At 42.6% G+C, this 26,473-nt stretch overlaps 1 protein-coding gene across 1 annotated transcript in view; it reads right to left on the reverse strand.

The window, feature by feature from the left end:
- Positions 1-14,576: 14,576 nt before the first annotated feature.
- The window catches only part of UBLCP1 (ubiquitin like domain containing CTD phosphatase 1), a 35,940-nt gene continuing 24,043 nt past the window's right edge, over positions 14,577-26,473 (reverse strand). Inside the window, exon 10 of the mRNA XM_082836589.1 lies at positions 14,577-14,680. Coding sequence (XP_082692715.1) covers positions 14,621-14,680 — 60 coding nt within the window. The 3' untranslated portion in view covers positions 14,577-14,620. The remainder of the gene's footprint in view (positions 14,681-26,473) is intronic.

A 26,473-nucleotide genomic window follows, 5' to 3' on the forward strand; every position in this document is an offset into this window, starting at 1 on the left:
TCCAACTGCCCCAGATAATGTGTTGTGTGAAATAAGAAGGGTTTGCTACTGAATTTCAAATCCTCATAGACACTCGCCATTCTTTTTCAGGTTTTAACCTCAGGATGAAACTTTGGAAGAAAAGTGGAAGACATTATGCTAAATTTTTAAAAGGTGCAATGGAACAGGACCCTCCCCCTAAAGATATTTTCTACCAATTTGCTTTTTTTTTTTTTACGATTATAAAGATATCTTTGCTGTATTTTTATATTTAAATGCTAAATGCCCACCGAAACAATCAGCTAATTTATTTATACAGTTTACAGCTAGCAGGTCACAGCTGACTTTTATGTTATTTACCTATTTAAGTAATTTATGTATTTATTAATTTATTACTGTTATTTAACATTTGTGTGCCAAGATATATGTTTCATATACTCATGACCTGATTTATAAGGAATGGGCCCTATTATGCAAAATGTGAATTTATGTGTTATTTATACTGACAACTTTTCAATCGAGGCTGCAAGTGCATCAGTTTTATGGCAACCAGTAAGAACACAGTGTTCTGATGCCAGCGCCATAATATATTTGTAATGGATTAGAACACAAGAGATAGTTAAATAGACATGGAGATACAAACTCTTTGAGGAGGTCCTGGAGAGCAGATATTAGTTCCCGTGTCCACGAAGACTTCCTTGAAGTAGTGGTGATAATTCAGAGCTGTTTGCACCTCTAAACAAGTTTAGTCTTTGGATGCCTGAAATTAGAAAGAGCTAAAAATGATGATTGGAATTGAAATTCAGCTTCACCCTTCCTGGCAGCCCCTGCCCCCTTCTATCTGTAAGACGAAGGAGAATGACGTGGAGATATCGTAAGTGTCTGGAAAGTAAAAAGATCTTATGATTCAAGAGAGAAGACAAGTGTAGTTATGGCTAAGGACAAAATTGTCAGAATTGCCAGTTGTTCCTTAATAGGCACACAAAGAAGCAGACAGATGCGGAGAAAACAGCCATGAATCTCTTACTTGTTAGCATGAGGGAACACGACAAGCGGATATGACTAGAAAGTTCCGAGCCATTAAAATGCTACTTTTAAGTAATGAATGTGCTTTTTGTAAAATGATTCCATTTATTTTCTGTTTACTTATTTATTTTTATATTCTGATGGTGAATAAAAATATAACTCTTCTTTGCAATAATATTTTGGGCTTTCTCAGTTTACTGGGTATCCTGTTCCCACGCTTACCAGGGCTGTGTTATTTTTCCCTTACCATTGAAGGACTGCCCCACCATGAAGCAATTTCATTTCTGGTTTTGCACAATGGGCCCTTTCCCTTTATAGGAAAGTCAGTGTCTTGCCAAGCTCAGGAAATGTCCCTGTGATCTGACCACGGGGGACTCTGCAAGGGCACTAAACTGCATTATGCCCCTTCAGGGGTTGGATACTCTTGCTTCTGTCACCTTCTAACCTGGAGTCAACTCTACTGGTTTCCAAAGCATCATGAAACAAATTTCCCACCTGATAGAGCCATGGGCAGCCCATCCCATAGGTCCAACTCCAGTGTTTATGGAGGGTTTGCCATCTGTCTGGCCAATGGCTAGGCCCTGGGGTTGAGGAGTTCCAAAACACTTTGGGTTTGCCACCCTGAAACAGTGCCCACTCCTGGCAAAGCCTATAAGACTGGGATGAAAAGTTAACTTCAATACCACGAAATGTGAAAATATTCAGTGTACATGGTGTATATGGTGCCCTGGGGTAAAAATGAAGAAGGATCAGTATAACCTGGAGTCACCCAGGAAGACTCGACAGAGAAGGGGAGGTGCCCACTTTGGGCTCAAAGGATGGCCAGGGTCTGCCAGTTCCTCGGAACTGGCAGGCCCTGGCCACGAAAAGAACAAGTGGTGGGATCAGAGAGAATGGTGTCCATTCTCTGCTATCTTCAAAAGCCAAGTGCACACATCTGGCTTCCTTGCAATGGCAAGGTAATTATAATAGGGATGTTTGTTTACATTCCTTATTTTAAGTGTCACCTGGACCCCTTATTGCACTCTACTCCTGGCCTGGAGGGATAGTGTAAAATTTCTATCATTCGAATCCAACATTTGAAACATATCATCTTGTGTTAGTAAACCCACACTTGATAGCACATGGGTGGTTAGTAACAACTATGCATTCTTCTAAGGGCCTTTCATCTAGAGATACCAAAATGCTTACTGGGCACTTAATGAACAACAGTAAACAAGAAAAACATAATCGCATTTCATAAGCACAGAGACCTGGGGACATTTCCCAAAACTTCTGGCAAGCCTGGGGCACCGCTCAGGTGCCCTGGCTCCACCAATGCCCAGTGCTTTCCTAACACAGCCTCTTAGCAGTTGATTAATTTCAGTTACATGTAAGCAATGGAGGTTTTTCTCTTTGAAAAATATTCTCCAGGACAGTCCTTTCTACTGGGAAACTAGCCACTACAAATGCATCAAATGTCCTAGCAAAAGAGCTCAGGACGGGGCACCGGGAGCCTGGGCCCTGGGCCTACCCAGCCCTGCTATGTGACCATGCAACCTTCGGCAGGTCACTGGACACAATCAGTTCTCACTCCCAACTGCCTTCTTCCCTGATGTCCCTCCTCAGCTCAAAGGTTGGGAAGCTAAGTAATCACTTTTCCAGTTGCTCTTGCTGCCCAGCGAGGTCATGAGACCCAGTTCTGGCTCATGAGATGTAAGAAAATTCTTCTGGGGGTTTTTCTGTTAAAAGACAGAGCTATGGCTTACATCACCCTTCCCCTCCTTCTTCCTCTCTTCAGCAGATGAAATTTAAGAAGTCTCAGAGGATGCCTTGCACCCAGGATAGAAGCCATCATGCTAAGAGAGGAAAGATAAAAAGACTCTGGGACCCTAGTGATATCATCAAGGAACTGAACCAACCCCTGTGAGTACCTACCCCAGCCGTCTTGTTGTGTTAGAAAAGCAGACCCATATTTGTGGTTTTTTAATTGTGGTAAAATACACACAACATAAAATTTACCATTTTAACCATTTTTAGGTGTAGAGCTCAGTGATATTAAGTACAGCCACATTGTTGTACAACCACCACCACCATCCATCTCCAGAACTTACTCTTCTTCCCAGACTCTGTACCCATTAAACAACTCTCTGTTTTTAAAATAGAAAATGAATAAACTGAAAATTGAATAAAGACATCCTCTTAAACATTCAGATCCTCATCTATGAGAGGCTGTTGGCCAAGTCAGAAAAAGGAGCCAGGCCAGCACAGGAAGGGACTGACATCAGAAAATCTGGTTCTGCCCCTTACAGCTGGTGCGACCTTGGGGAAGGCCTGGAGTACTTGATTTCCAACGATGCCAGGTTGGGTCCTGGTGATACCCTACCTGCCTGCAGAGAGGTAGCCATGGTCAGGAAGCCTGCTGCAAGGGCAACCTGAGTGTCAGGAGGATTCACATGTGTTGGTGTGTGTGTGTTGAGGGGTGGTCTGGGCAAGTAGCTCCCATAGGACAGACACCTTTGCTGTTCCTTCATTCACTCCACAAACATTGTTCATCACTCTGCCCCTGGCACCATCCTCCACTTTCTGGATACAGGAGTGAAAAAGACCTTGCCCCCACGTGGTTTCCAAAGGCTTAAGCTTTAAATTCTAAGCACTGGAGGCCACTTCCTGAGGGTTAAGAGCACTATGAAATGAGATCACCGGTTTAATGTGATTGGCACAATTCCTGGTCCATAGTAAGTACCCAGAAAATGGTAGTTATTTCCACTGACTAGCTCTGTGATTTTGAGCAACCCAAGCCCCCAGTTTCCTCATGTGTAAAATGGGATAATAACAGTCCCTATCTAACAGGGTAGTTGTGAGGATTAAATGAAATAACACTTAGAAAATGCTTAGAAAAATACCTGATCCAGGGCTTCCCTGGTGGCGCAGTGGTTAAGAATCCACCTGCCAGTGCAGGGGACACAGGTTCCAGCCCTGGTCCTGGAAGATCCCACATGCCGTGGAGCAACTAAGCCCGTGCGCCACAACTACTGAGCCTGCGCTCTAGAGCCCGCGAGCCACAGCTACTGAAGCCCGTGCGCCTAGAGCCCGTGCTCTGCAACAAGAGAAGCCACGAAAATGAGAAGCATGCACACCGCAAGGAAGAGTAGCCCCTGCTCGCCGCAACTAGAAAGAGCCTGAGCACAGCAACGAAGACCCTACAGAGCCAAAGATAAAAACAAATAAATAAATTAGTTTTTTAAAAATACCTGACCCATGGAAGTACTCAATAAAAGCTTGGTGTTAATATTCTTACCATACTGCTTATCACCTGAAAAAAGCATAACTCTAGACCCTGTGCTTTTGGAGGGTGGGGAGATGGAGGAATCATTGTTAGGAGGCCCCAATGCCTCTAAGAACTAGGTTGGGATGGAGGAAGTATTAATCAGCCAAGGGGGAAGAAAGAGACAGCTCAGTCCCTTGAGATTAAAAAGCCTCTGCAGTGTAGAATCCCTTTCTTATAAATAAAATTGCCCAAGATGCAATGAACCCAGTTCTTGCCTTCGGGGATTGTACAGTCTAGAGAGAGAGAAAAAGGGGACAAACATGGTGGAATATATTAAAATATAGCCTGGCTGGCATAAGAGTACGTGCACCCTAAAGATTTCTTTTTATAAAGGTTTCCAGCTCCTAGGAAGAGGCTGTCATTCCCTTTCACCTTCCTGGATGCAATAATTTGGCGTAAACCTTCCAATTCACCTTACCTATAAATCAGGTCTTAATCATCTCTTTCCATTTCATTTCAGTATAACCCCTCTTCCAGGACAGAATCTGTGAGCAAAATGTATTTGGACAAGATTACTCCAGAGGCTCATATTATACCAAGGAAATGAATTCCCTCTCTCAAGCTCATAAAATGCAAAAATAAAATCAGCATTCAGGCCAAAGGGGGAGGAGACCAGGTACGCATACTGAAAAGCCTCCTTCTGCAGGAAGCAGAATTGATTTGCACTTTCCTCCACGCAGGCCTGGATCCCGGGGCCTGCAGTCGTGCTCATCCTCTCACCTGGTGGGTGCCCGTGCAGGATGGGCCGCAGGGCTCTGCAGCTTCTTGCTAATCTCCCATCTCCTTTCATAAGGAGCACAAACCAGCTCTCCACTGCCCCTCACTCGAGCCCACCTGGCGTCTTCCCTGGCTGCTTGCTAACCTGAGCGAGGGGAGCTCCAGGGAACTGAGCATTCTGCCCATGGCCCTGGAGTTTGAGGGAGAGGGAAAGTCAGGGGGATAAATCTTAGACAAACCACAGTGTCCAGTCAGCTCTGCCCTTCCCACACCCAGCACTCAAACAGGTGGGATGGAGGTAAGATGGCAGCAGGCAGTGCCTGGACGTAGTAGCGCAGAGTGGTGGGGGTGGGGTGCATCTGGCCCTGGGCTCAAGTCCCCACACCCTACTAACCAGTGATGTGCCCCTAGGCAATTCCTTAACCTCTTTCTGCCTCAGTGTCCTCACCTCTAAAACAAGTATGCTGGCAGTGCCATCACCTCCCAGGGATGCTGTGAGGGCTACCTGAGACCAGGCTCGGAGCACCCAGCACCCAGCAAGTATACAACAAACGTTAGTTGCTTTTGCTGTTTTTCTGAAGTCAGGCCCAAAAGAAGCAGTCCTAATGCCACCTCATCTTCCCTCCCCATGGAAATGAGGGCAGGTTTGGGACATGTACACAAGCCTTTCCATTCTAACTCATAAATCTATGTCCTCCCACCCCCCAGCCCTCTCCTGGGTACACTGCCAGTACACAGCAGTGACATTGCCCCCAAATTACAGCACCCAGAGCAACACTGCATTTCAGCAAACCATTGCATGGGTTTCCACTCAACCTTGTGGAACATTCTCCAGCAGTGGCTTGCCCTTTTCTCTGAAATCCCCCTTTTTTGCACTTTTGGGGTCCTTAGAGGCTAACCAGACCAGTGGTTCTCTAACTTGTTTGAGCCAGGATCCCTTTGTTCAAATGGAAATCTTAGATGAATTTCCAACATATAAGGGGACTGGGGAGGATGGGTACCAAAGGGGCTTTAATTGTGTCTACAATGTTCTAATTCCTTACCGGAAGGATATATTAGTAGATTTCCTGCATAATTAAAAATTAATTTTTTATAAAGTCCTACATGTAAAGCAAACAAAAGCAGAACTGCTCTGACTGAAGCTTCCCACCCACTCAGTCCCACCTCCCTATTCACCATTGAGAGCCCTGGGGTGGCACCTCAACATCCCTAAACTCTGCAGGACACAGTTTGAGAACCTCTAGGTTTGTGTGTGTGTGTGTGTGTGTGTGTGTGTGTGTGTGTGTGTGTGTGTGTGTGTGTGTGGTACGCGGGCCTCTCACTGTTGTGGCCTCTTCCATTGCGGAACACAGGCTCCGGACGCGCAGGCTCAGCGGCCATGGCTCACGGGCCTAGCTGCTCCACGGCATGTGGGATCTTCCCGGACCAGGGCACGAACCCATGTCCCCTACATCGGCAGGCGGACTCTCAACCACTGCGCCACCAGGGAAGCCCAGAACCTCTAGTTTTATAGGTAAGGAAACTGAAAGCCAGAGAATGTTGCTGCCTTACCCAAGCACTCAGAGCCTGATTAATGCCAGAGCTGACGCTTGAATTTGGGTCTCCTGACTCCCATTTTGGCAGTTCCTGTTATATTAAGTTATAATTTCCAGAAGACTGGTGTTAAAATGACCAGCCTATTGCCAGAGAAGGGCTGCACATTAAAACCTAGGAGCTCCACAAGCACTTTAGTACTAATCAGTTTCTCAAAATAGTCACTGCGCTCATTGGAACATGGTGTTCAGGACCCAAAGAGGAACCTCTGCTTCACTCCTTGGGAGAGTGGAAAACAAATGGCAAGGGCATGCACCCTATCAGAAAAGAAAAGTCAGAATTTAGGCTGCCACAGTACTGCTACTAGCCTAGAGTACTTTACTGCTAATAAGAAAAAAGTGTCCTTTCCCCTGGACAGGCATGGCCCCATGCCAGGTTGCTGGCTTACCAAGTGGAGAACAGGCTAGATTTCAGTCCTTATTTGCCCCCTAGACCAGGGACCCTTGTGCAGGACACAGCCTGCCCAACCATACATGGCAGCCCTTGTCATAGTGAGAGTACCTGGAGTAGAGGAAATTGAAGGAGAGGGAGAGCTTTCACTCATTCATTCATTCAGCCAATAATTGCTAGGTGTTTACTGTGCCAGGTACATAGGTGCAGGAGAGAGTACATGAGCAAGGTGGGCAGGTCAACTAAAAAGTGGCTTGAGCCACTAAAAAGTGGCTTGAGCAATAACGAACAATTAGGGCAACCTAAGAAAAAGCCTGGAGGTAAGTTGTGGTGGGATGTAACTCAGTAATTCAATGATGTCATCAAGAACTCGGACTCTTCTCAACTCTCTTCTCCACTAGCTCCAGTGTGCTGGCTTTTGTCCTCACGTGTGCCCCTCGAGATGGCTTCTGCAGCCCCCAACATCATGTCCTCATAGTACCACGGCTGAAGATCAGAAAGGCCATTCTCCTCTAAGTTTTTTTTTTTAATCAGAGAAGACATCTTTCCCAGAGTCCTCTGGCAGATGTGCACATGCCCTACCTAAAAGAGAGTCTGGGAAAGCAAAAACCTGGCATTTTCACCCTCTAAAGTGAGAGGCAGGCTCTGATAGCAGGAAAGTAGCTGAGAGTGGGAAATAGTTATTCATGAGGCAACCAGCAGTGCCTGCCACTGGAGCAAAAGGGAGGGACACAGAACCTAGATTTGAAGGTGGGCATCTGTGATAGGCAAAATAATGCCTCCCCCAAGATGTCCATGCCCTAGTCCTTAGCACCTGTGGCTACGATGAGATTATCCCAAATTATCCAGGTGGAACAAGTGTAATCACATGAGCCCTTAAAAGTCAAAAAGATGGCACTAGAGGGAGAAGTCACAGACTTTTGAAGAATGAGAAGGGTTTGACCTGCCATTGCTGGCTTAAATATGGAGGGGTCACATTTCCAGGAAATGGGAACCTCACTGCTACAACCACAAGGAACTAAATTCTGCCAAAAACCTGAAAGAGTTTGTAAGCAGATTGTTCCCCAGAGCTTCCACAAAGGAATGCAGCCCTGCCCTTGTGAGACACTAAGCAGAGAACCCAGCCAAAGCTACCTAGACCTGTGACCTTCAGATCTGCAAGATAATAAATGGGTATTACTGCAAGCAGCTAAATATAGGCCATTTGTTGCAGCAAACTAAAACAAGATCCCAAAGTACCCAGGCTGTGGCTTTAAGAATTAAGAGGAATTGCCAGGTGAAGCAACTAACATGAGCACAAGTCTGGAAGAGGGAAAGATATGTTTGGAAACCAGCAGAAAATTCATTTTAGCTGAAGCAAAGTAGGGGAGGAGGAGAAGGAAAGGAGAAAGATGAAAAATAAGGATAGGGAGATAAGTAGGAACTAAATTAAGTGGGTCCTCAAATATCAAGCTTGGGCTTCATCACGATGACAACAGAAAGTCATTGAAGGGTTTTAGGCAGAGAAGTGATGGGGTCAGATTTCTGTTTCTACCAGTTCACTCAAGTTGCTACATGGAGAACAGATTGGGTGGTGGCAAGAGAGAAGCCAAGAGGACCAGGTAAAGGTCACAGTAGTGGTCCAGGTGAGAGATTGTGACAGTTTGGACTGGGAAAATGCTGGTAAGGGATGGAGATGAGAGGACTACTTTGAAAGAAATGATGGAGAGAACTGACAGGGCCTATGGGTTGGACATGAGTGCTAAGAGAGAAGAATCAAGGATGCAAGAATGAAGCCCATTCATTCATTCGCTCATCACGTCGTTATTAGTATCTTCCACAGTACACGGTCCAAGACTGAGCTAGACACAGAATGTTGCCTCAGCATAAACAAACAGTCCTTACTTACACGGAACTGAGAGGTTTCTGACTTGATCAATTTGGTCACTGTTGGTACCATTCACTGAGAGGGGAGGAGGAGGATGGGGAAGGTACAAAGATTAGGGAATAAAGATGATGACTTCCACGTTCCATCTGTGGACATATATATGGGACAACCAATTGGAGCATCCAATAAACTTTGGATATATGGATCTGGAGCCTGTAAGTGAAATTTGGCTGGAGATAGGGAGCTGGGAATCACCAGCATGTAATAGAAGAAAATTAGCTTCAGTCGTTCAGAAAACAATGCCTATGAGGAGATGGGTTACGAATTGAGAAACGGGGATTTGTTTTCAAAAGCTTTCACCTCCAGCTTTTTTGCCTTGGGACCAACCCTGAATGAGAGACTAACTGAAAGCTAGGACTGTCTTCTTTGTCAGTTTATGCTGGCTGAGCCTGGCGCCAAGAAGCCCAGGGGTGCTCAATAAACGTTAATTGAATGAAGGAATGACTCAAGAAGGCAAACAAATGAAACCCAGTGGGCAATTCTCTCTCAGATTCTTTGCTTTAAAATAGAGGAAATGTTTGCTCTCCACTTTTTTTTAAGTAGCTCCACTGCCCCAGAGTGCAGTCTCCCATGTATCTGAATGACTGAGTTTAATCCCAAATATTCGCTTAAATTAGTTGCTCACATTCAAAATGGAATCTCTCCTTAATGACTAACACTCCTTTCTTGGGAGAACTAAGACATAGGAAGTTCAGTGTTTCCAAGGAGGCAGACATTTGATTCCACCAGGCTGGGGTGGTTGTGGAGGAATGGGTGGTAAGGAAAAGGATAGGGTACCCACGTGTGCACTTGACTATTTTTCATCTCTGGAATTTATATATGATGTACAGAGAGAAATTAATCAAAGGTAACCATTTCACATCCCATAAGAAATCTTTGTCATTGGAATCCAGAAGTGTGTGCAGTGGATAGGAATATGCTGGTGTCAGACTATAGAGGTTTTAACTCACCCCGCCATTTGCTAGCTGTGTGAGCCAGGGCAAGTTACTTACCCACTCTATGCATCAATCCTCTCAGCTATAAATTGGAAGCAATAATAACGCCTTCTGCAAAGGGATGGGGTGAAGATAAAATGAGATAATGCATGTGAAGAGCTCAACGTTCGAAGTTCTCAATAAATGCTAACTAGTGTACTAGTTTGTTAGGGCTGATGTAACAAAGTACCACAAACCAGGTGGCTTAAACAGCAGAAATTTACTGCCTCACAGTTCTAGAGGCTCAAAGTCCAAGATGAAGCTGTCGGCAAGATTGATTTCTTCTAGGGGCTGCAAGGGAGACTCTGTTCCATGCCTCTCTCCTAGCTTTTGGTTGTTTGCTGGCAATCTTTGGCGTTCCTTGACTTCTGCTACCTCACCCCAATCTCTGCCTTAATCTCCACATGGTGTTCTCCCTGTGTTCCTGCCTGTGTCCAAATTTCTCCCTTTTGTAAGGACATATTGGATTAGGGGGACACCCGACTCCAGTATGACCTCACCTTAACTTAATTACATCTGCAGTGACCCTATTTCTAAATAAGGTGACATTCCTGAGAGTATTAGAACTTCAACCTGTGAACTGGAATGAGGGACAAAATGCAACCCATAACAGCTAGTATTACTACTGTTAACATTATTACTATGCTTAGTTCAGATTACCAAGTAAATACACCTATCTTTTTTTGAGTTTTTATTTTGAATTCATTTCAGACATAGAAAAAAATTGCAAAAATAGTATAAGAGTTGCCTTATAACTATGACCCACCTTCTCCTAATGTTAGCATCATCCATAATCTTAGTACAAGTATTTAAACCAGGAAATTAACGTTGATACAAGACTATTAACTAATCCATAGATGTTATGCAAATTTTGCTAATTGTCCCACCGATGTCCTTTTTCTGGCCCAGGATCTAAACCAGGATCCAACATGGCATATAATTTCATGTCCCCATCATCACCTCAAATCCAAATTCCTTGATCTTCCTTAATCATTCGTTATCAGTACATTTTTGAAGAGCAGCTACCAGTTATTTTGTAAAATGTCCCTCAGTTTGGGTTTGCCTGATATTTCCTCATGATTAAATGTGGATTCTTGGACTTCCCTGGCGGTCCAGTGGTTAAGACTCCACGCTTCCAATGCAGGGGGCATGAGTTCAATCCCTGCTTGGGGAACTAAGCTCCCACATGTTGTGGGGCATGGTCAAAAAAAAAAAATGTGGATTCTGCATTTTTGCCAAGGATCCCACGCAGTGATATTGTGCCTTCTCAGTGAATCACATCAGGTGGTCCTCAGAGTTAATGCACAGATCCTCAGGACTGGTGATGTTAACTTCGATCACCTGGTGTAGGTGGTGTCTCCCATGATTCTCCACTGTGAAGGTTCTGTTTTTCCCTTGAGAATTAATATAGCTATCTTGTGGAGAGATACTCTGAGGCTGTGTTAATATCCTCTTTCTCATCATACTTTCACCCACTAATTTTAGCATACAGTGATGACATCTGCCTGCAGCAATAGTTTTGCCTAATGGTGATTTTCTATTTCCATCATTCTTTATATATTAATTTGAATTCTACAACAAAGAAGGCTTTCCCTTCTTCCTATATTTTTTTAAATAAATTTGAGGTTATCAGAGGCCATTGAGTTAACTTCCCAGGATCCCTATAATCTGATTCTTGGGTCTACCCACTTCTGAGGTATTCAGTTGCGTGCCTGCATAAAGAAAAAAAATCTTTTATTTTGCATTTCGACCTCATGATTTCAGTTCCCATTAATAAAATCTTTGAGGGAAGAGTGTGCTAAATGCTTTGTAGGGTGAAGAGGATGTTTAAATTATTCAAGAGAACTGCTTTCATACAATTTGGATGTACCCATTTACACATAAAAATTAATGCTAATTAGATATAATTTTCATCTATTCATTAAAAGAAATCCCAAAGCATTCCAGAAATCCTTAGTTAGCCTAATATCATTCTAGGTACTTGAAAACAAAATTGCTTTTCTTAAAAAAAGAAAAATCATGACTTTGTCTTTTATGAAAACATTAGCACCAATGGTGGGGCCTGCTGGCTCCTCTTTCCAAGTACCCACAAACTTTCCTTCTCCTAATCAATCAGGCATTCATTCAACAACCACACGCTGAGAACCTACCGTGTGCCAGCCTCTTCTCTAAGTGCTGGGACCAAAGTGGTGAATAAAAAACCTGAACCCCTGCCCTACAGAGCTTCCAGTTTCATGGGGGAGATCAACTACAAACAAAATAACAAATCCTGTAAGTGGTGGCTGCTTCAAAGAAACATGAAGCCAAGAGGGAAGAGAGAATAACAGGGGGAAGGGAACCTCTATTCAGATGGTGTCAACGAACAGGATGACCTCTCAGATGAGGTAGAGGAGGTAAGACTTGACAGAGACGGAAAGAAGTGAGGGAGAAGCCCGGGGTAGGGGGATGGAGAACGTTCCAGGAAAAGGAGCAGCAAGTAAGTGCCCCAGGTTTCAGTTCTGTCTTAGGAGCCATGATTGGGCCGCATTTGCTAGTGGGAGTGGTTGTTGTGTGTCCATCCCCAAACTGGTCCATTTTTGCTATATATAAAACAGTCTTCTTCTGCTAAGTCTTAAGCTTTTTGTGCCTTCCAATTTACCCCCCACTTAATTTTTTTAACATGTAGTTTTGAATATCTTTCCTCATCTGGAAGAATACTTTATATAACTAGATAGATAGATAGACAGATATTAATATATATATACACACACACACACATAGAGAGAGGTCCTTTTTTTGTTGATTGACAACCGACAGCTTTTAAGCGTCGCCTCTCCCTCTTATCTCTGCCCCACACGCACACCTGGGCACGCTGGTAAGAGAGGCTGAGTGCTCCCTCCTTTGGTACAACATTGGAACCAAATTTGAGTGAAGGTTCACAGTGCGCACGTGTGTGTGCACGCACACACACACACACACACACACACACGCACAGCCTTGAACTGTTCAATGTTACAGGCACTGACCACACGTGGCTACTGAGCACTTGGAATGTGGTGAGATATACTATACATGCAAAATACACACTAGGCTTCAAATATGGTATGAAAGAATGTAAAATATCCCATTAATTTTAATGTTGATCATCTGTTGATGTGATATTTTGTATATATTAAGTTAAAGTACTATTTAAATTCATTTCACCTGTTTCTTTTAACCTTTTTTAATGTGGTACTAGAAATTTTAAAATTACAAGCACAGCTCATATTTCTAGTTCATCTTCTCTTTTTGTTGGACAGCACTAATATATACTAAAGTGAAAACAGTGGGTATATCTTAGTATGTTTTTTTAAAAAATACCCTTCTTTCGACTTCTCTGTATTTTTCGAACATGTATTTAAAAATTAAAAGACACTTTCATGCAGTTGTTATCAGTGGAGTTAAAGGGGGCCGCTTAGGGGCTTGGAGGAGGAGTGATTACCCTGCTCAAAAAGTCCAGAAAGTAAAAAATTTTCCAATTAGCCATAATCTAAAACTGAAGTCCATCCTCTGTCCACACAAGCTCTGTGAGGGACAGGCAGCCTCTCCATAAGCCTTGGAGGACATGACTTTCTAATGGTGATTCTAGAGTCTGCAAATGCATTGATGTGCCCTGGCCTATAAGCCCTGGGTCCTTAGAGGCAGAACCTGCTAGCGCTAATATCATAGGAAATGTGAGGCATGGCTGTCCCACTTCCCTGTGCGCATCCCTGGTGTGGCCATTTGTGCTTGATCCAGTCCATGGTCAACTCCATACAAGCCTTCAGTATTCAGATCCTTGTTCACAAACCACAAGGACCAAGCTTGAGATGCTGTCTAGGCACAGACCATCCTGCTTTGCAAGGTAATGTTTTGGAACAAACAGTGCAGACTTAATCATGCAAAAATGTTATTGTATTGAAGAGGTCAGACTTCAAAACATGCTTGCCTGGCCCAGCAACTGAATTATATTGCTACCAACTCTCACCCCAGCCACTTGTACTTAGACAGCCTGCTCTTTCTACCGGAACAATGGATAATAAGAGAAGATGGAGCAGGGGAAAAAAGTGTAACCAAGCAGGACCCTATGGGGCCTTCCCCCATATCCTCTGCTTTAGCTCCTCTCTGAAGTACTTAGATAACAGTATCTGATGCACATTTGAAATCGCTAGGTGGCATTTAGGGGGCTCAAAGAAACTCTGGTCCTTTATGTCTCAGTGCAGAAAGAATTCAGTGAGAGGCAAAGTGATAGGTAAGAAGTGATTTATTAGAATAGGATGCTTTGGGGCTCCCCTGGTGATGCAGTGGTTAAGAATCCGCCTGCCAATGCAGGGGACACGGGTTCGAGCCCTGGTCCGGGGAGATCCCACATGCCGTGGAACAACTAAGCCCGTGTGCCACAACTACTTAAACCCGCACACCTAGAGCCCATGCTCTGCAACAAGAGAAGCCACTGCAATGAGAAGCCTGCACACCGCAACGAAGAGTAGCCCCCACTTGCCACAACTAGAGAAAGCCCACGCGCAGCAATGAAAACCCAACTCAGCCAAAAAAATAAATAAATAGAATAGGACACCTTTTACAAGTGGGAGGGTGAGAGGGTGCCATGCCCTGAGAACTTAGTGGGCTACAGTTTTATAATCAAAGGAAACGTAGGGAGAAGGCCACCTTCTTCCTCATTCTTGGGTAGATGTCACGCTTCCATCATCAGCTCCTCCTCCACATCAGGCAGGGGAGTTTTCTTGTCCTTACATGGTCAAGCTGGGACTGTCATGGCACAATTGAAATAAGCAAAAAGGCAACAACATACGTTAAAAATGGCAAGTCATCTCAGGTTTTAGTATATTGTCACCTTTTCCTTATATTTATTTTTGGTGTGCGCAGAGGAGCATGTTCTAGGAATCGTTAACTTACTAGCTCACTGGGCAGGATGTGGGTCTCATGCCACCATTGTTTTATTCTTTTGGGGCATGTCTCATACTTCTGTTGCATGGTTTTGTTGCTAAGCAAGACTGCTTGGTTTTGTGGTTAAGCTTTCTTCAGTAATCATTAATTTACAGGGGTCTCCCATACTTTTTTCTTTAATTACAATCCCTTAGTGGGACTAACTATTTAATCACCTACTTTGTCCCTTTACTCTGTCCCTATCATATTCACTGAGTTGTTTTATAGATGTTAAAACCCCACCAAATGAAAGAAATTAACTACTTGATGACCATGTAGCCCCCAGACCTACTGGAGCCTAAGGATTGATAATGTTAACCCCTGTGACACCATCCTGTTACCTCACCATCAGCTAGTCAGAGAATTGTGTACAAGCTGATCACATACCCTGGGACACCCCTCCTTCACCCTGCCTTTAAAAATGCTTTGCTGAAACCCATGGAGTTTAGATCACTAGCTGCCCTGGACTCCTTGCTTGGCACCCTGCAATAAACACAGCACTTTCCTTCACAACCTGGTGTCAGTAGATTGGCTTTACTGAGCAGGCAAGCAGACCTAAATCTGGTTCAGTAATAAAACAAAATGGATTTAACTGGATCATGACATGAAAACTACAAATGTTGTATCACTTGTCAGAAAAATTCACTATTGCCTTCAAATGCTTTTGGTTTGTATATTTTCTGTACATAAATAAATTCTGAAAATTAAATCTGAATAATTTCAATTTTGTAAATTTTTAAAAATAAATTTATTTGTTTTATTTGTTTATTACTTTTGGCTGTGTTGGGTCTTCGTTGCTGCACGCGGGCTTTCTCTAGTTGCGGTGCGCGGGCTTCTCATTGCAGTGGCTTCTCCGGTTGCAGAGCATGGGCTCTAGGTGCACGGGCTTCAGTAGTTGTGGCTCGCGAGCTCTAAAGTGCAGCCTCAGTAGTTGTGGTGCATGGGCTTAGTTGCTCCGTGGCCTGTGGGATCTTCCCGGACCAGGGCTCGAACCCGTGTTCCCTGCATTGGCAGGCGAATTCTTAACCACTGAGCTACCAGGGAAGCCCCAATTTTGTAAATTTTGAAACTGAAACCGAGCAGGACCCTGTGGGACCCTCTCAGGTACAAATCCTTTGTGTGTCCTCCATTTCTCGTTTGTAGGAAATAGGCTTCATTCAGCCTCCTAGACTTTCCCTTAGTTCCAAAGAGCAGATTCAAACAGTTGCTAAACGGGGAAAGTGAGGGAATGCAGAAACAAAGGAGGAGCAATCAAGAAACAGTAGTGCAGCTATTAAAGCAGGGTCCTGGTTCCTCCTCAAGGGATATACATAACAGTATCTTTGAATTCTTCTGCAGTAACTAAGGCCTCCAACCAGGTGCAGGATGGTAACTATACATGCTGAGACTCCAGACTGGTTGAAACCAGAAAGCTGATGATTGACAATCCTGTAACACCCCCTATTACCTCACCACCAACCAATCAGAAAACAGTTACACACCCTCCAGCCCTCACCCCAAATTTTGCCTATAAAATCTTCTCCCTGAAAACCACTGGGGAGTTCGGATTTTTTGAGTGTGAGCCACTGGTTCTCCTTGCTTGGCCATGCAATAAACCTTTTGTAACAGGGAAGAGCAAATTCTGACTCCGTGTTGGTTCTGTTTCTTTTACTTTAACCTTTGCTTTTCGTTGCTTTTGTTATTATAATCACTGTCTATAGCCATAAGCATACATAATGGCCTGCCACAGGGAACCCTGTCCCTCTGCCTGACTGTTAAACTAAAAGGCCTTTGTTCAGCTCACAGAGAGACATTCTGACCCTGCCCACCTGCGAATGGCTGCAGAAAAGAAGAAATTAATACATCCCCTCCCCAATGAGGGCCAAGTGAGGAGATATTTTGCAAGATAAATGGCCTTTTTACTTTACTTCCTCACCTCCTCCCCCTCTCTGTTCTATAAAAGAAATGGGCATCCAGACCCCAGTAAGATGGTTTTTTGGGTACACTAGTCCACCATCTTCTCGGTCTGCTGGCTTTCTGAATAAAGTCGCTATTCCTTGCCTCAACACCTCATCTCCCAATTTATTGGTCTGTCGTGTGGTGACCAGAGTGAACTTGGACTCAGTAACACTTTCTCTGCCCCAAACTGTGGCATTTCAGTTTGTTTGGCCTCACTGCGTGTCAGGCACACAAACTAGTGTTCGGTAATAAAACTTCATTGGGTAAGAGAAATACTGAGTACTGACCCCCAAAAGGCTAATATATACCAATAAGGAAATTGTGAGTTTACATTCAGCCCTAGATCTACAAAAAGGAAAACATTTCACTTTTAAATAATGAAAAAGTTATTCAAATACATAGAAACAAACTCTCATATTAGGCTTCACTTTTCTAACTCTAAACTGAAGCTACTACAATTTAAATATCGTTTTTTTAACAGCTATAATGAGTACAATTTACACACTATGTAACTGACCACTTAAAGCATACAATTCAATGGCTTTTAGTATATTCACAGAGTTATGCATCCATCACCATAATCAATTTTAGAATATTTCCAATACTCCAAAAAGAAACCCAGCACCGCTTAGCCATCATCCCCAATCCCAACATTTCTCTCCTCCCCTGGCAGCCCTAGGCTACTACTAATCTACTTTTTGCCTCTGTGGGTTTGCTTATTCCATTTCATATAAATGGAATTATATGATAAGCAGTTTTTGTGACTTCCTTCTTTTCCTTAGCATAATGTCTTCAAGGTTCAAACGTGTTATAGCATGTATCAGTATGGATTCTTTTTATTGCATTGCATTGATATGCCACATTATATTTATCTATTCATCAGCTGATGGACATTTGGGTTGTTTCCACTTTTTGGCTATTTATGAGTAATGCTGCTATGAATATTCATGTACCTCATTTTAAACTTAAGTAATTCTTGCTTTAGGGCTTAGACGCATCCAAGGAAAGTGAGTATTAAACAATATTTGCTTTATCAGTGATTGCCACTCATAAATCATCTTTTCCCAAGGAAAATATTCCCTAACAGCCTGATTTAAAGGCATCAAGAAAGTCCCTCCGAAAACTGTTTGATCCTTTAACAGATTCAAACACACATATTTATTGCATGGCTACCGGATGCAACATACCGTTTATGATGGATTGATAAATTTGAAATATTAAACATTTTTTTCCCTGTATTTCTTTGCACTTCTTGCTCTTCTCCCTCATTCAGGCATTCATTGCCTTGGGGAATGGATACCTCAGAGAAGAGGAGAGAACAAAGTAATTGGCTTTGGGCTTTTGAATCTCAAAAGCCATGCAACAAATTTGGGAACATAGGTGATGAATTAGATCAAAGCTTCCTCCCAAGAAGATTAGGTTCTTTGGAACTGAGGACGAGGGAGTGTATGAGGAAAAATGAGCCCAGGAGGGGAACATGGAGAATTATCCATGAAGGTTCATGAGATCAGAGAGCAAAGTGAAGGCATGCCTCACTTCTTAGGTAGTGCCCACTAGAGGTACCATGATCTCAGAGAAGAAATGTCCATGTGGTGTGCCTAGGCAGAGAGAATCTAGACAGCCTCCCAGAGGCTCAGCTTCCTCTTCTGTGAAGGGAGAAGGCTGAAATTATGAAGTCTGCTGAGAGTGGCTCTGGGATAGCACAGGCTTTTAGCTTCACAGAGTGATTCAAGGCTGAGGAAACGCAGAAATTCTGTGCATTCAGCAGAAATACGGAGCATAACAGTGAACATCCCTGGACCTGACTTGGAACAAGGGTTGAGGTGGCAATGACCCATGTGGACCAGTGACCAAGGTCCAGAGTAGATTTCAGAGACTTTAGCAGATACCAGTGTGGCTAAGTGACAACCAAAGACCAGACCCCTCCCCATCTTAATCCCATGTCCCAGGAATGTTGTCAAAATCCTCATTCCCTGGATCACAAGATTTTATCCCTTTTCTGGAGATGGCCTATCTGTTTTCTCTGGCCGCTCCAAATTTTGCTACCTTCATGTCCTTGCATCTGACCTCACCTTGAGAGGAAAAGGGAGGGAGAAGGGTGCAACCATTAAAAGAATGACAGAGCTATTGAGAAAAACAGGATACAGCAAAAACTGGTTAGAACTAACTAGGCCCAAGACAGCAGAAGATGTGACTTCCAGTAGCTTTTGAGTCTCATTATATGCTCATTGTAATACATTAGCATGCTAAATGACACACCCACCAGAGTCATGACAGTTCTGAGGCTGACCATAAAAGGCAAAAAAGTGGGCAGTGGCCCAATTATTTGAGGGAAGGGGTGGAAATCCCCACCCCTTCCCTCAAATAATTAGGATATTCCTCCCTCTCGTTAGCATATGAAATTACCCAGCTCATAAAAACTAACAACCCCATATCCCAGGGCTGCTCTCGCCTTCTGAGACAGACCACATTCTGCCTATGGAATGTGTATCTCTCTAAATAAACTTGCTTCCACTTTGCTTTGGCTTGCTCTTGAATTCTTTCCTGGGCAAAGCCAAGGACCCTCACATGGCACCCATTCTAGGGACTCACCCAAGACCAGGGACATGACCGTTCTCTTGCTCCCCTTGTCCTGCAACATACTCACCCTCCTCCCTACTATATTAGGTCCTCCTATAACACACACCCCATACTTGGAATTATTTAATGCCTGTTTAATGCCTGTAATCTTTAATTGACTATAAGGACCATGAGGGAAGGTAGCATATCTGTCTTATTTACTCAGCACTTAGCACAATGTCTGATATGATACATAACAAGCTGTCAATTAATGGTTGAATAACTTTTTCCTACAGGAACACACAAATGTACAGAATATACATAGAAGGCTGTTGACTGCAGCACTGTTGGTAACAATATAGATTCAAACTAAATGTCCATCAATAGGGAAGGAATGAAGTAAATTAGAGTAATTAGAGTTCCTCTGTAATATGGAATAATTTGCCTAAGCAAAAATAATCAGAAAGAAAAAAAAAAACTTACAATTTATTTCAAAGTCAAGTTAGATATTATTCCTGAATTTTGTACTGCCTTAGATAATCAATGCCATCACCATCCTCCCCATATCACATAGACAACTGACTTGACGCTCTCCTTTGAAAAACACAAGTTCAAAACTTGAAATTCTGTATAGTCTCATGAGTTCTTACAAGTGTCCCCATGATTTAGGAAGACTGTAAGCATTTATCACGATAGCCATTGGTTATCACCAATGATTGTCAGCATCATCATCACTGACATTTACTGAATGCTTACTATGTGTCAGGCACCCATGCAAACACCTGCTATATGTTATCTCATTTTGAATCCACATAACCACCCTTATTTTTATACCACTTTACAGATTAGGCTCAGGGACTGTGGCAGAGAGACCATAAAATAATTCAATGATTCTACCTCCTGGTGTTCACACATTTGTGTAATCTCCTCCCCTGAGTGTGGGAGGGACCTGTCACTTGGCTCTAACAGAACATGGCAAATGTGGTGGGGTGTCACTGCCGTGATTACCTCATGTCACATAAGACAAGTCTGTTTTAGCAGGCTGCACTCAGAGACTCTCCCTGCAGGTTTGATGAGGTAAGCAGCCATATGGGAGAAGCTCATGTGGCAAAGAATTTCGGAAAGCCTCTAGAACCTGAGGGCAGTTGACAAGCACCAAAAAGTGGGGGACTTCAGTCATATATTCAGTCATACAGCCTCAAGGAAATGAATTCTGACAACAACCTGAATGAATTTGGAAGCAGATTCTTCCCCAGTAAGCTTCCAAATAAAATCCAGCCTGGCAGATACCTTGTGGCAGCTTCGTGAGACCCTGAACAGAGAGGATCCAACTAAGCCACGCTCAGACTCCTAACATCATGAGGGACTAAACGTGTGTGGTTTTAAGCCACTAAGTTTGCGGTAATTTGTTATGCAGCAATAGGAAATAAATACAGAGAGGTTAAGTTTCTTACCTTAGACCCCACATAAGTTGTGGGACTGGATATCCTACTTGGGTCTGTCGACTCCCATGTTCGTCAGGGCCAAGCCCTGCCCTGCTCCATCTACGTGGTGCTTTCAAGATTGTTTCAGATCCAAGAATGGGGATCATCAGAAAATCTACAAACAACAAATGCTAGAGAGGGTGTGGAGAAAAGGGAACCCTCTTACACTGTTGGTGGGAATGTAAATTGATACAGCTACTATGGAGAACAGTATGGAGGTTCCTTAAAAAACTACAAATAGAACTACCATACATACGACCCAGCAACCCCACAACTGGGCATATACCCTGAGAAAACCATAACTTAAAAAGAGTCATGTACCATAATGTTCATTGCAGCTCTATTTACAATAGCCCGGACATGGAAGCAACCTAAGTGTCCAGCGACAGATGAATGGATAAAGAAGATGTGGCACATATATACAATTGAATATTACTCAGCCATAAAAAGAAACGAAATTGAGTTATTTGTAGTAAGGTGGATGGACCTAGAGTCTGTCATACAGAGTGAAGTAAGTGAGAAAAATAAATACCATATGCCAACACATATATATGGAATTAAAAAAAAAAAAAGGTTCTGAAGAACCTAGGGGCAGGACAGGAATAAAGATGCAGACGAAGAGAATGGACTTGAGAACACGGGGAGGGGGAAGGGTAAGCTGGGATGAAGTGAGAAAGTGGCATGGACATATATACACTACTAAATGTAAAACAGATAGCTAGTGGGAAGCAGCCACATAGCACAGGGAGATCAGCTCAGTGCTTTCTGACCACTTAGAGGGGTGGGATAGGGAAGGTGGGAGGGAGATGCCAGAGGGAGGGGATATGGAGATATACGTATACGTATAGCTGATTCACTTTGTTATACAGCAGAAACTAACACAACATTGTAAAGCAATTATACTCCAATAAAGATGTTAAAAAAAAATTGTATCACCTTTGGACATCATCTAGAAGTCATTCTTCTTCACCATTTGAATAAAGGTCACCTTTGTATTCCATGAGAAAATAAAAATGTAATATTTAAAATAAAATAGATAACCAACACGGGGAAAAAAAAAAGATTGTTTCAGATCCAAGCTTGCACTCCAACACATGACTCAGCTGAGTTCCTCTAATCACTCAGACCAAAGGACCTTCCCTGTCTTGGATCACCTAGCAGACCTCACTACCTTCTCATGCAGGCTACAGCTGCGTGATGGAGCAATGATAATACGGGCCCATCTTGGGCCCTGTTTGATAAGTGTCAGTGATTAGTGGCCCTGGAAGGACTTCCTAGAGACATGGGCTCCCATGCACATTCCCTTGGTCCCACAGTGGGGCTGGATGTGGGGATGCTTAGTTAGTTACTCAGTGAACTGGACGGCAGCAGGCATACTGTGGCACTTTGCTTTTGATGATTTGCTGCTCAGTGGCATTAGTATGATACCTATCAGTGTACTCCTAATCAGAACAATCACCTAGTCTTGAGCTCCCAGAATTCCCTATCAATTTATGAGAAAGGATTATGGCATTTAGATATGGTACTGTGTGCACTTCTATTATTGCCTGGTGAAAGCATTTGTAAACTACATGAATCAGGTTACTACTACACTAAACAATGTACCTAAGAAACAAATGAAACTCTCTCTCGTATATCATGAGCCATAAAACTATAGCAGTTCAACCATCCAACATCACATCAGTAACTAGAATTTACAAATTTCTTCTTTACACTAAGCTTTCATGAAAATATTTTCCTTATTTCAATATATCCTCCTATAAAGGTAGATGGAAAAAATCAATATGCAGGGATGCAAAAAGAAAAGGGAAATAATACATATCTTGTATTGTCATGAGTCTTGTTACAGTTGGAAGCATTTAAAGAAGCAAATGTTTAAAATAATGACATTATGTAAGTGCATAGTTTATAGCTTGTTTACACATTCACCAGTTTAACTCACATTTGTCATATATCCACCAAGAACAGAGGCCTACTATGTACCTGGAAAGAATTCAAAAGAAAAAGAAATATGGTCTCTGCTTCCAGAGGCTTTCTAACTATATGGATCTGAAAATAACCACATGGGCTAATTCAAGCACAGAGAGCCACAGAGGCAATATCTTGCCATTCTTTTACATGTATTTCACCAGCACACATGAACATAGAGAAAAGCTTAGAAGTACATCACAATGTTAATCGTGGCTATCTTTAGGTGGTGAGATTTTATATAATCTTTAAAAATTACATTTATTTCCTAAATAAAATAGCCCTTAAAAATAAAAATAATCATGCATAGCTATTAAAGATCTTTTAAACCACTAGGTCTAGGGAATTCCCTGGTGGTCCAGTGGTTAGGACTCAGCGCTTTCACTGACGTGGTTCAATCCCTGGTCTGGGAACTAAGATCCGACAAGCCTCAAGGCCAAAAAAAAAAAAAAAAAAAAATTAACCACTCGGTCTAACGTTAACTAAACAAATCCTCCAAAACAATGATGCATATCCATTCCTCTCTGAGCAAAGAACCATTTAGGGGAAAAGAAAGAATATTAACAGTCTCATATTCTTTTTTTAAAAAAAGATGTCTTGGGAATTCCCTGGAGGTCCAGTGGTTAGGACTTCGCACTCTCACTGCCAAGGGGAAAAAAAACAAAAAAACCAATAAAGTAGACCAAAAAAAATGTCTTTTAAAGTTGAGTGATACATACAATAGTGTTCCTTCATTAATCCCCCCAGTAGAGGGGAATAAGTTCAGGCTTATTTTTTGTTTTTGCTTTGACTAAAATGTCAAAAACTTTATAGAAGTGCATGTTCTGAAAGATCTGATTGTAACACAGCACCTTTGAATCAGTTTGCAGGATATGAGCCCCCAGAAGGCCGGAGGAAGGGGTTCAAGGGATTGGGAGTTAAGGAAATATCTGGCAGAAGTCAGCCACAGATTTAGGGCACACACTGTAACCCCATTAGATACTGGGAAGACGTGGCAGTATATTGAGCACGAAAGCAAAATACTCTGTAAATGATTTTCTTGGCTGCCTGTGTATTAAATGGCTAGAAGGGGATGTTCTCACTGCGACTCCCCAGAGAAACAGAAGGGGCGGGGCCACTGATCTATCTTCCTGAGCACTCTCCCGACACTGTCACAGGCCACTCACACTCATGCTGGACACTCCATCCTGGGTCCACTTCTGCACAGCACAGAGGGCTTTTTCACTGTGGGTGGCGGGTGAAGTGAGAAAGGCTCTTTATATGTTGACTTTGATATGTGAGTTCTCTATTCTTCAAATGAAATCTCTTAGCAAGTGGTGAAGCCCAAAGGGCTGAGTTTGCTATACACCTCATTCTGAATCCACATAACCACCCTGTGAAATAGGTTATTTTTATACCAACTTTACAGATTAGGCTCAGGGACTGTGGCAGAGAGACCATAAAATAACTCAATGATTCTGCCTCCTGGTGTTCACACATTTGTGTAATCTCCTCCCCTGAGTGTGGGAGGGACCTGTCACTTGACTCTGACAGAACACGGCAAACGTGGTGGGGTGTCACTGCCGTGATTACATGTCACATAAGACAAGTCTGTTTTAGCAGGCTGCACTCAGAGACTCTCCCTGCAAGTGTGGTGAGATAAGCAGCCTCATCAAACCTGCGAGGAGACACAGTCCATGCACTGCTGCATACTCCACAGGGCGGGGGGGATCACGGCTAACATCATCTTCATCACTGGAGACCTGGTTCCTGCCATAGGGCTCAGCACAAAACAGGGGCTCAACAGGTAGTTGGGAAATGAGGCAATGAAGGAGTGAAAAAATGCCAACTTTCCTTCGGTCACTTTGAAAATCTCTCACCTGGGTTAACATCAGTAGCCTCCTGATCTTGTCCTTTATACTTTCACTCCTCTATAATCCATTCTCCACACAAGAGCCAGGATGATCTTTTAAACACCAAATCAGGTTCTAAAATTAGATCATGGTGATTGTTGCACAACTCCGTAAATGTTAGAAACCACTGAACTGCACATTGAATTCAAATGGATGAATCTTAAGAGTACGTAAATTATATCTCAATTAGATTGTTTAAAAATTGTCATTTCCTTAAAACCTTTCACTTGTTCCCATTTCACTTAGTCACTCAGAATTCACCAGGTTACTTACAATGACCTACAGAATCCTACCTATCCCATGGGCTCTGCCACCCTCTCCATTCTCAGCTCTCATCACCGCTTGCCTCCCACTAGTCCCTGAATCTGCCCATCTTGTTCCTGCCTTAAGGTCTCGCACTTGCTCTTAGCTTTGTCCGATACTCTTCTTCATCATATTGTGAGCGATGCCTCTTACCGTTCAGGTTGTCCCATGTTAGCACACGCTATTGTCAATCACCACTCTACAACTCCACCACCCCTCACACTTTCTATCATATTACTATTTATAGCACTTCTCACTCTTTGAAAAAAATTTTTTTAATTGTTTTCCTTATTGGAATATACACTCTTTGAGAGTAGAGAATCTTGTTGCTTACCTCTGAAGAACATGACTGAAACACACAGTAGGTACTAACAAATACAAGTTAAATGTTGATTGCCTGGTTCCTGCATAGACAGTTTATTCTGCCAAGGCTGTCGGGGAAAAAACTAGTATTTACCTTAGTGTATCTTTCTAAGAAAAAAAGATGTTTTAAAAAATGCATTGCTTTGGAACGATTTGTTATTTTTTACATAGCATGGCAAAATTAGCAAGCTTCTAATTTCAGTGAACAGATTAAAATAATGTTAATATTCCACTATACAAGACGTATTACAACACTGTGAAATTTTCAAACATATACACCCCTATGGGGCAGGGGGGTGGCAGCAGATCTTCCATCCAGACCATTATTAAGTGGCATTTGCAGACTTAAAAGCATTTGGATATTTACAAAAACATCTAGATCATAAGAGTTTCCTCATTCTACTTTCCTTGATTGTTTAGAACTCTTAGAAAGCCAAGGTAATATTTGTAAAAAATATACTTAAGCAAAGTTTTCCTTTTAATACTACACTCCTGTTAATTATAATTTCAATGATATAGTTCAATCATAGCCACATGCTCTAAACTACTTTTAATAACATCTAATTCACACAAGACTTTGCTGCTTCAAAGTGCTTAAACATTGTCTCATTTGACCTTTGCAACAGCCTATGGGTTATAGCATTAGCACTTTTGTGAAGAAGGAAAAGTTCAAAGAGTTAGAGACACTTGCCCAAGGTACCACCACTCATAAGGAGGGATTCTCCCCAAGTGTTTTTCTGACAAATCGCTTGCCCCTTCCTCTTAAGGCCTCATCTCGGAAATCATCACTGTTCTCCTTACAAATTATACAACAAGAAGTGATAGCAATCTAAAGTACTCCAGGGAATTAAGAACTGGGAATAGTAAATAATGCAACTATGAACACAGGGGTGCACATATCTTTTCGAAGCAACCAAAGTGTCCATCGACAGATGAATGGATAAAGATGGAATATACAATGAATGATGAATGGATATACAATGCAATACTACTCAGTCATTAAAAAGAAGGAAATTTTGCCATTTGCAACGACATGGATGGGCTTGGAGGGCATTATGCTAAGTGAAACAAGTCAGACAGAAAAAGACAAATAGTTTATGATATCACTT

The sequence above is a fragment of the Leucopleurus acutus genome (assembly GCF_964270905.1).
Source record: "Leucopleurus acutus genome assembly, chromosome: 3".
NCBI classification, from domain to species: domain Eukaryota; kingdom Metazoa; phylum Chordata; class Mammalia; order Artiodactyla; family Delphinidae; genus Leucopleurus; species Leucopleurus acutus.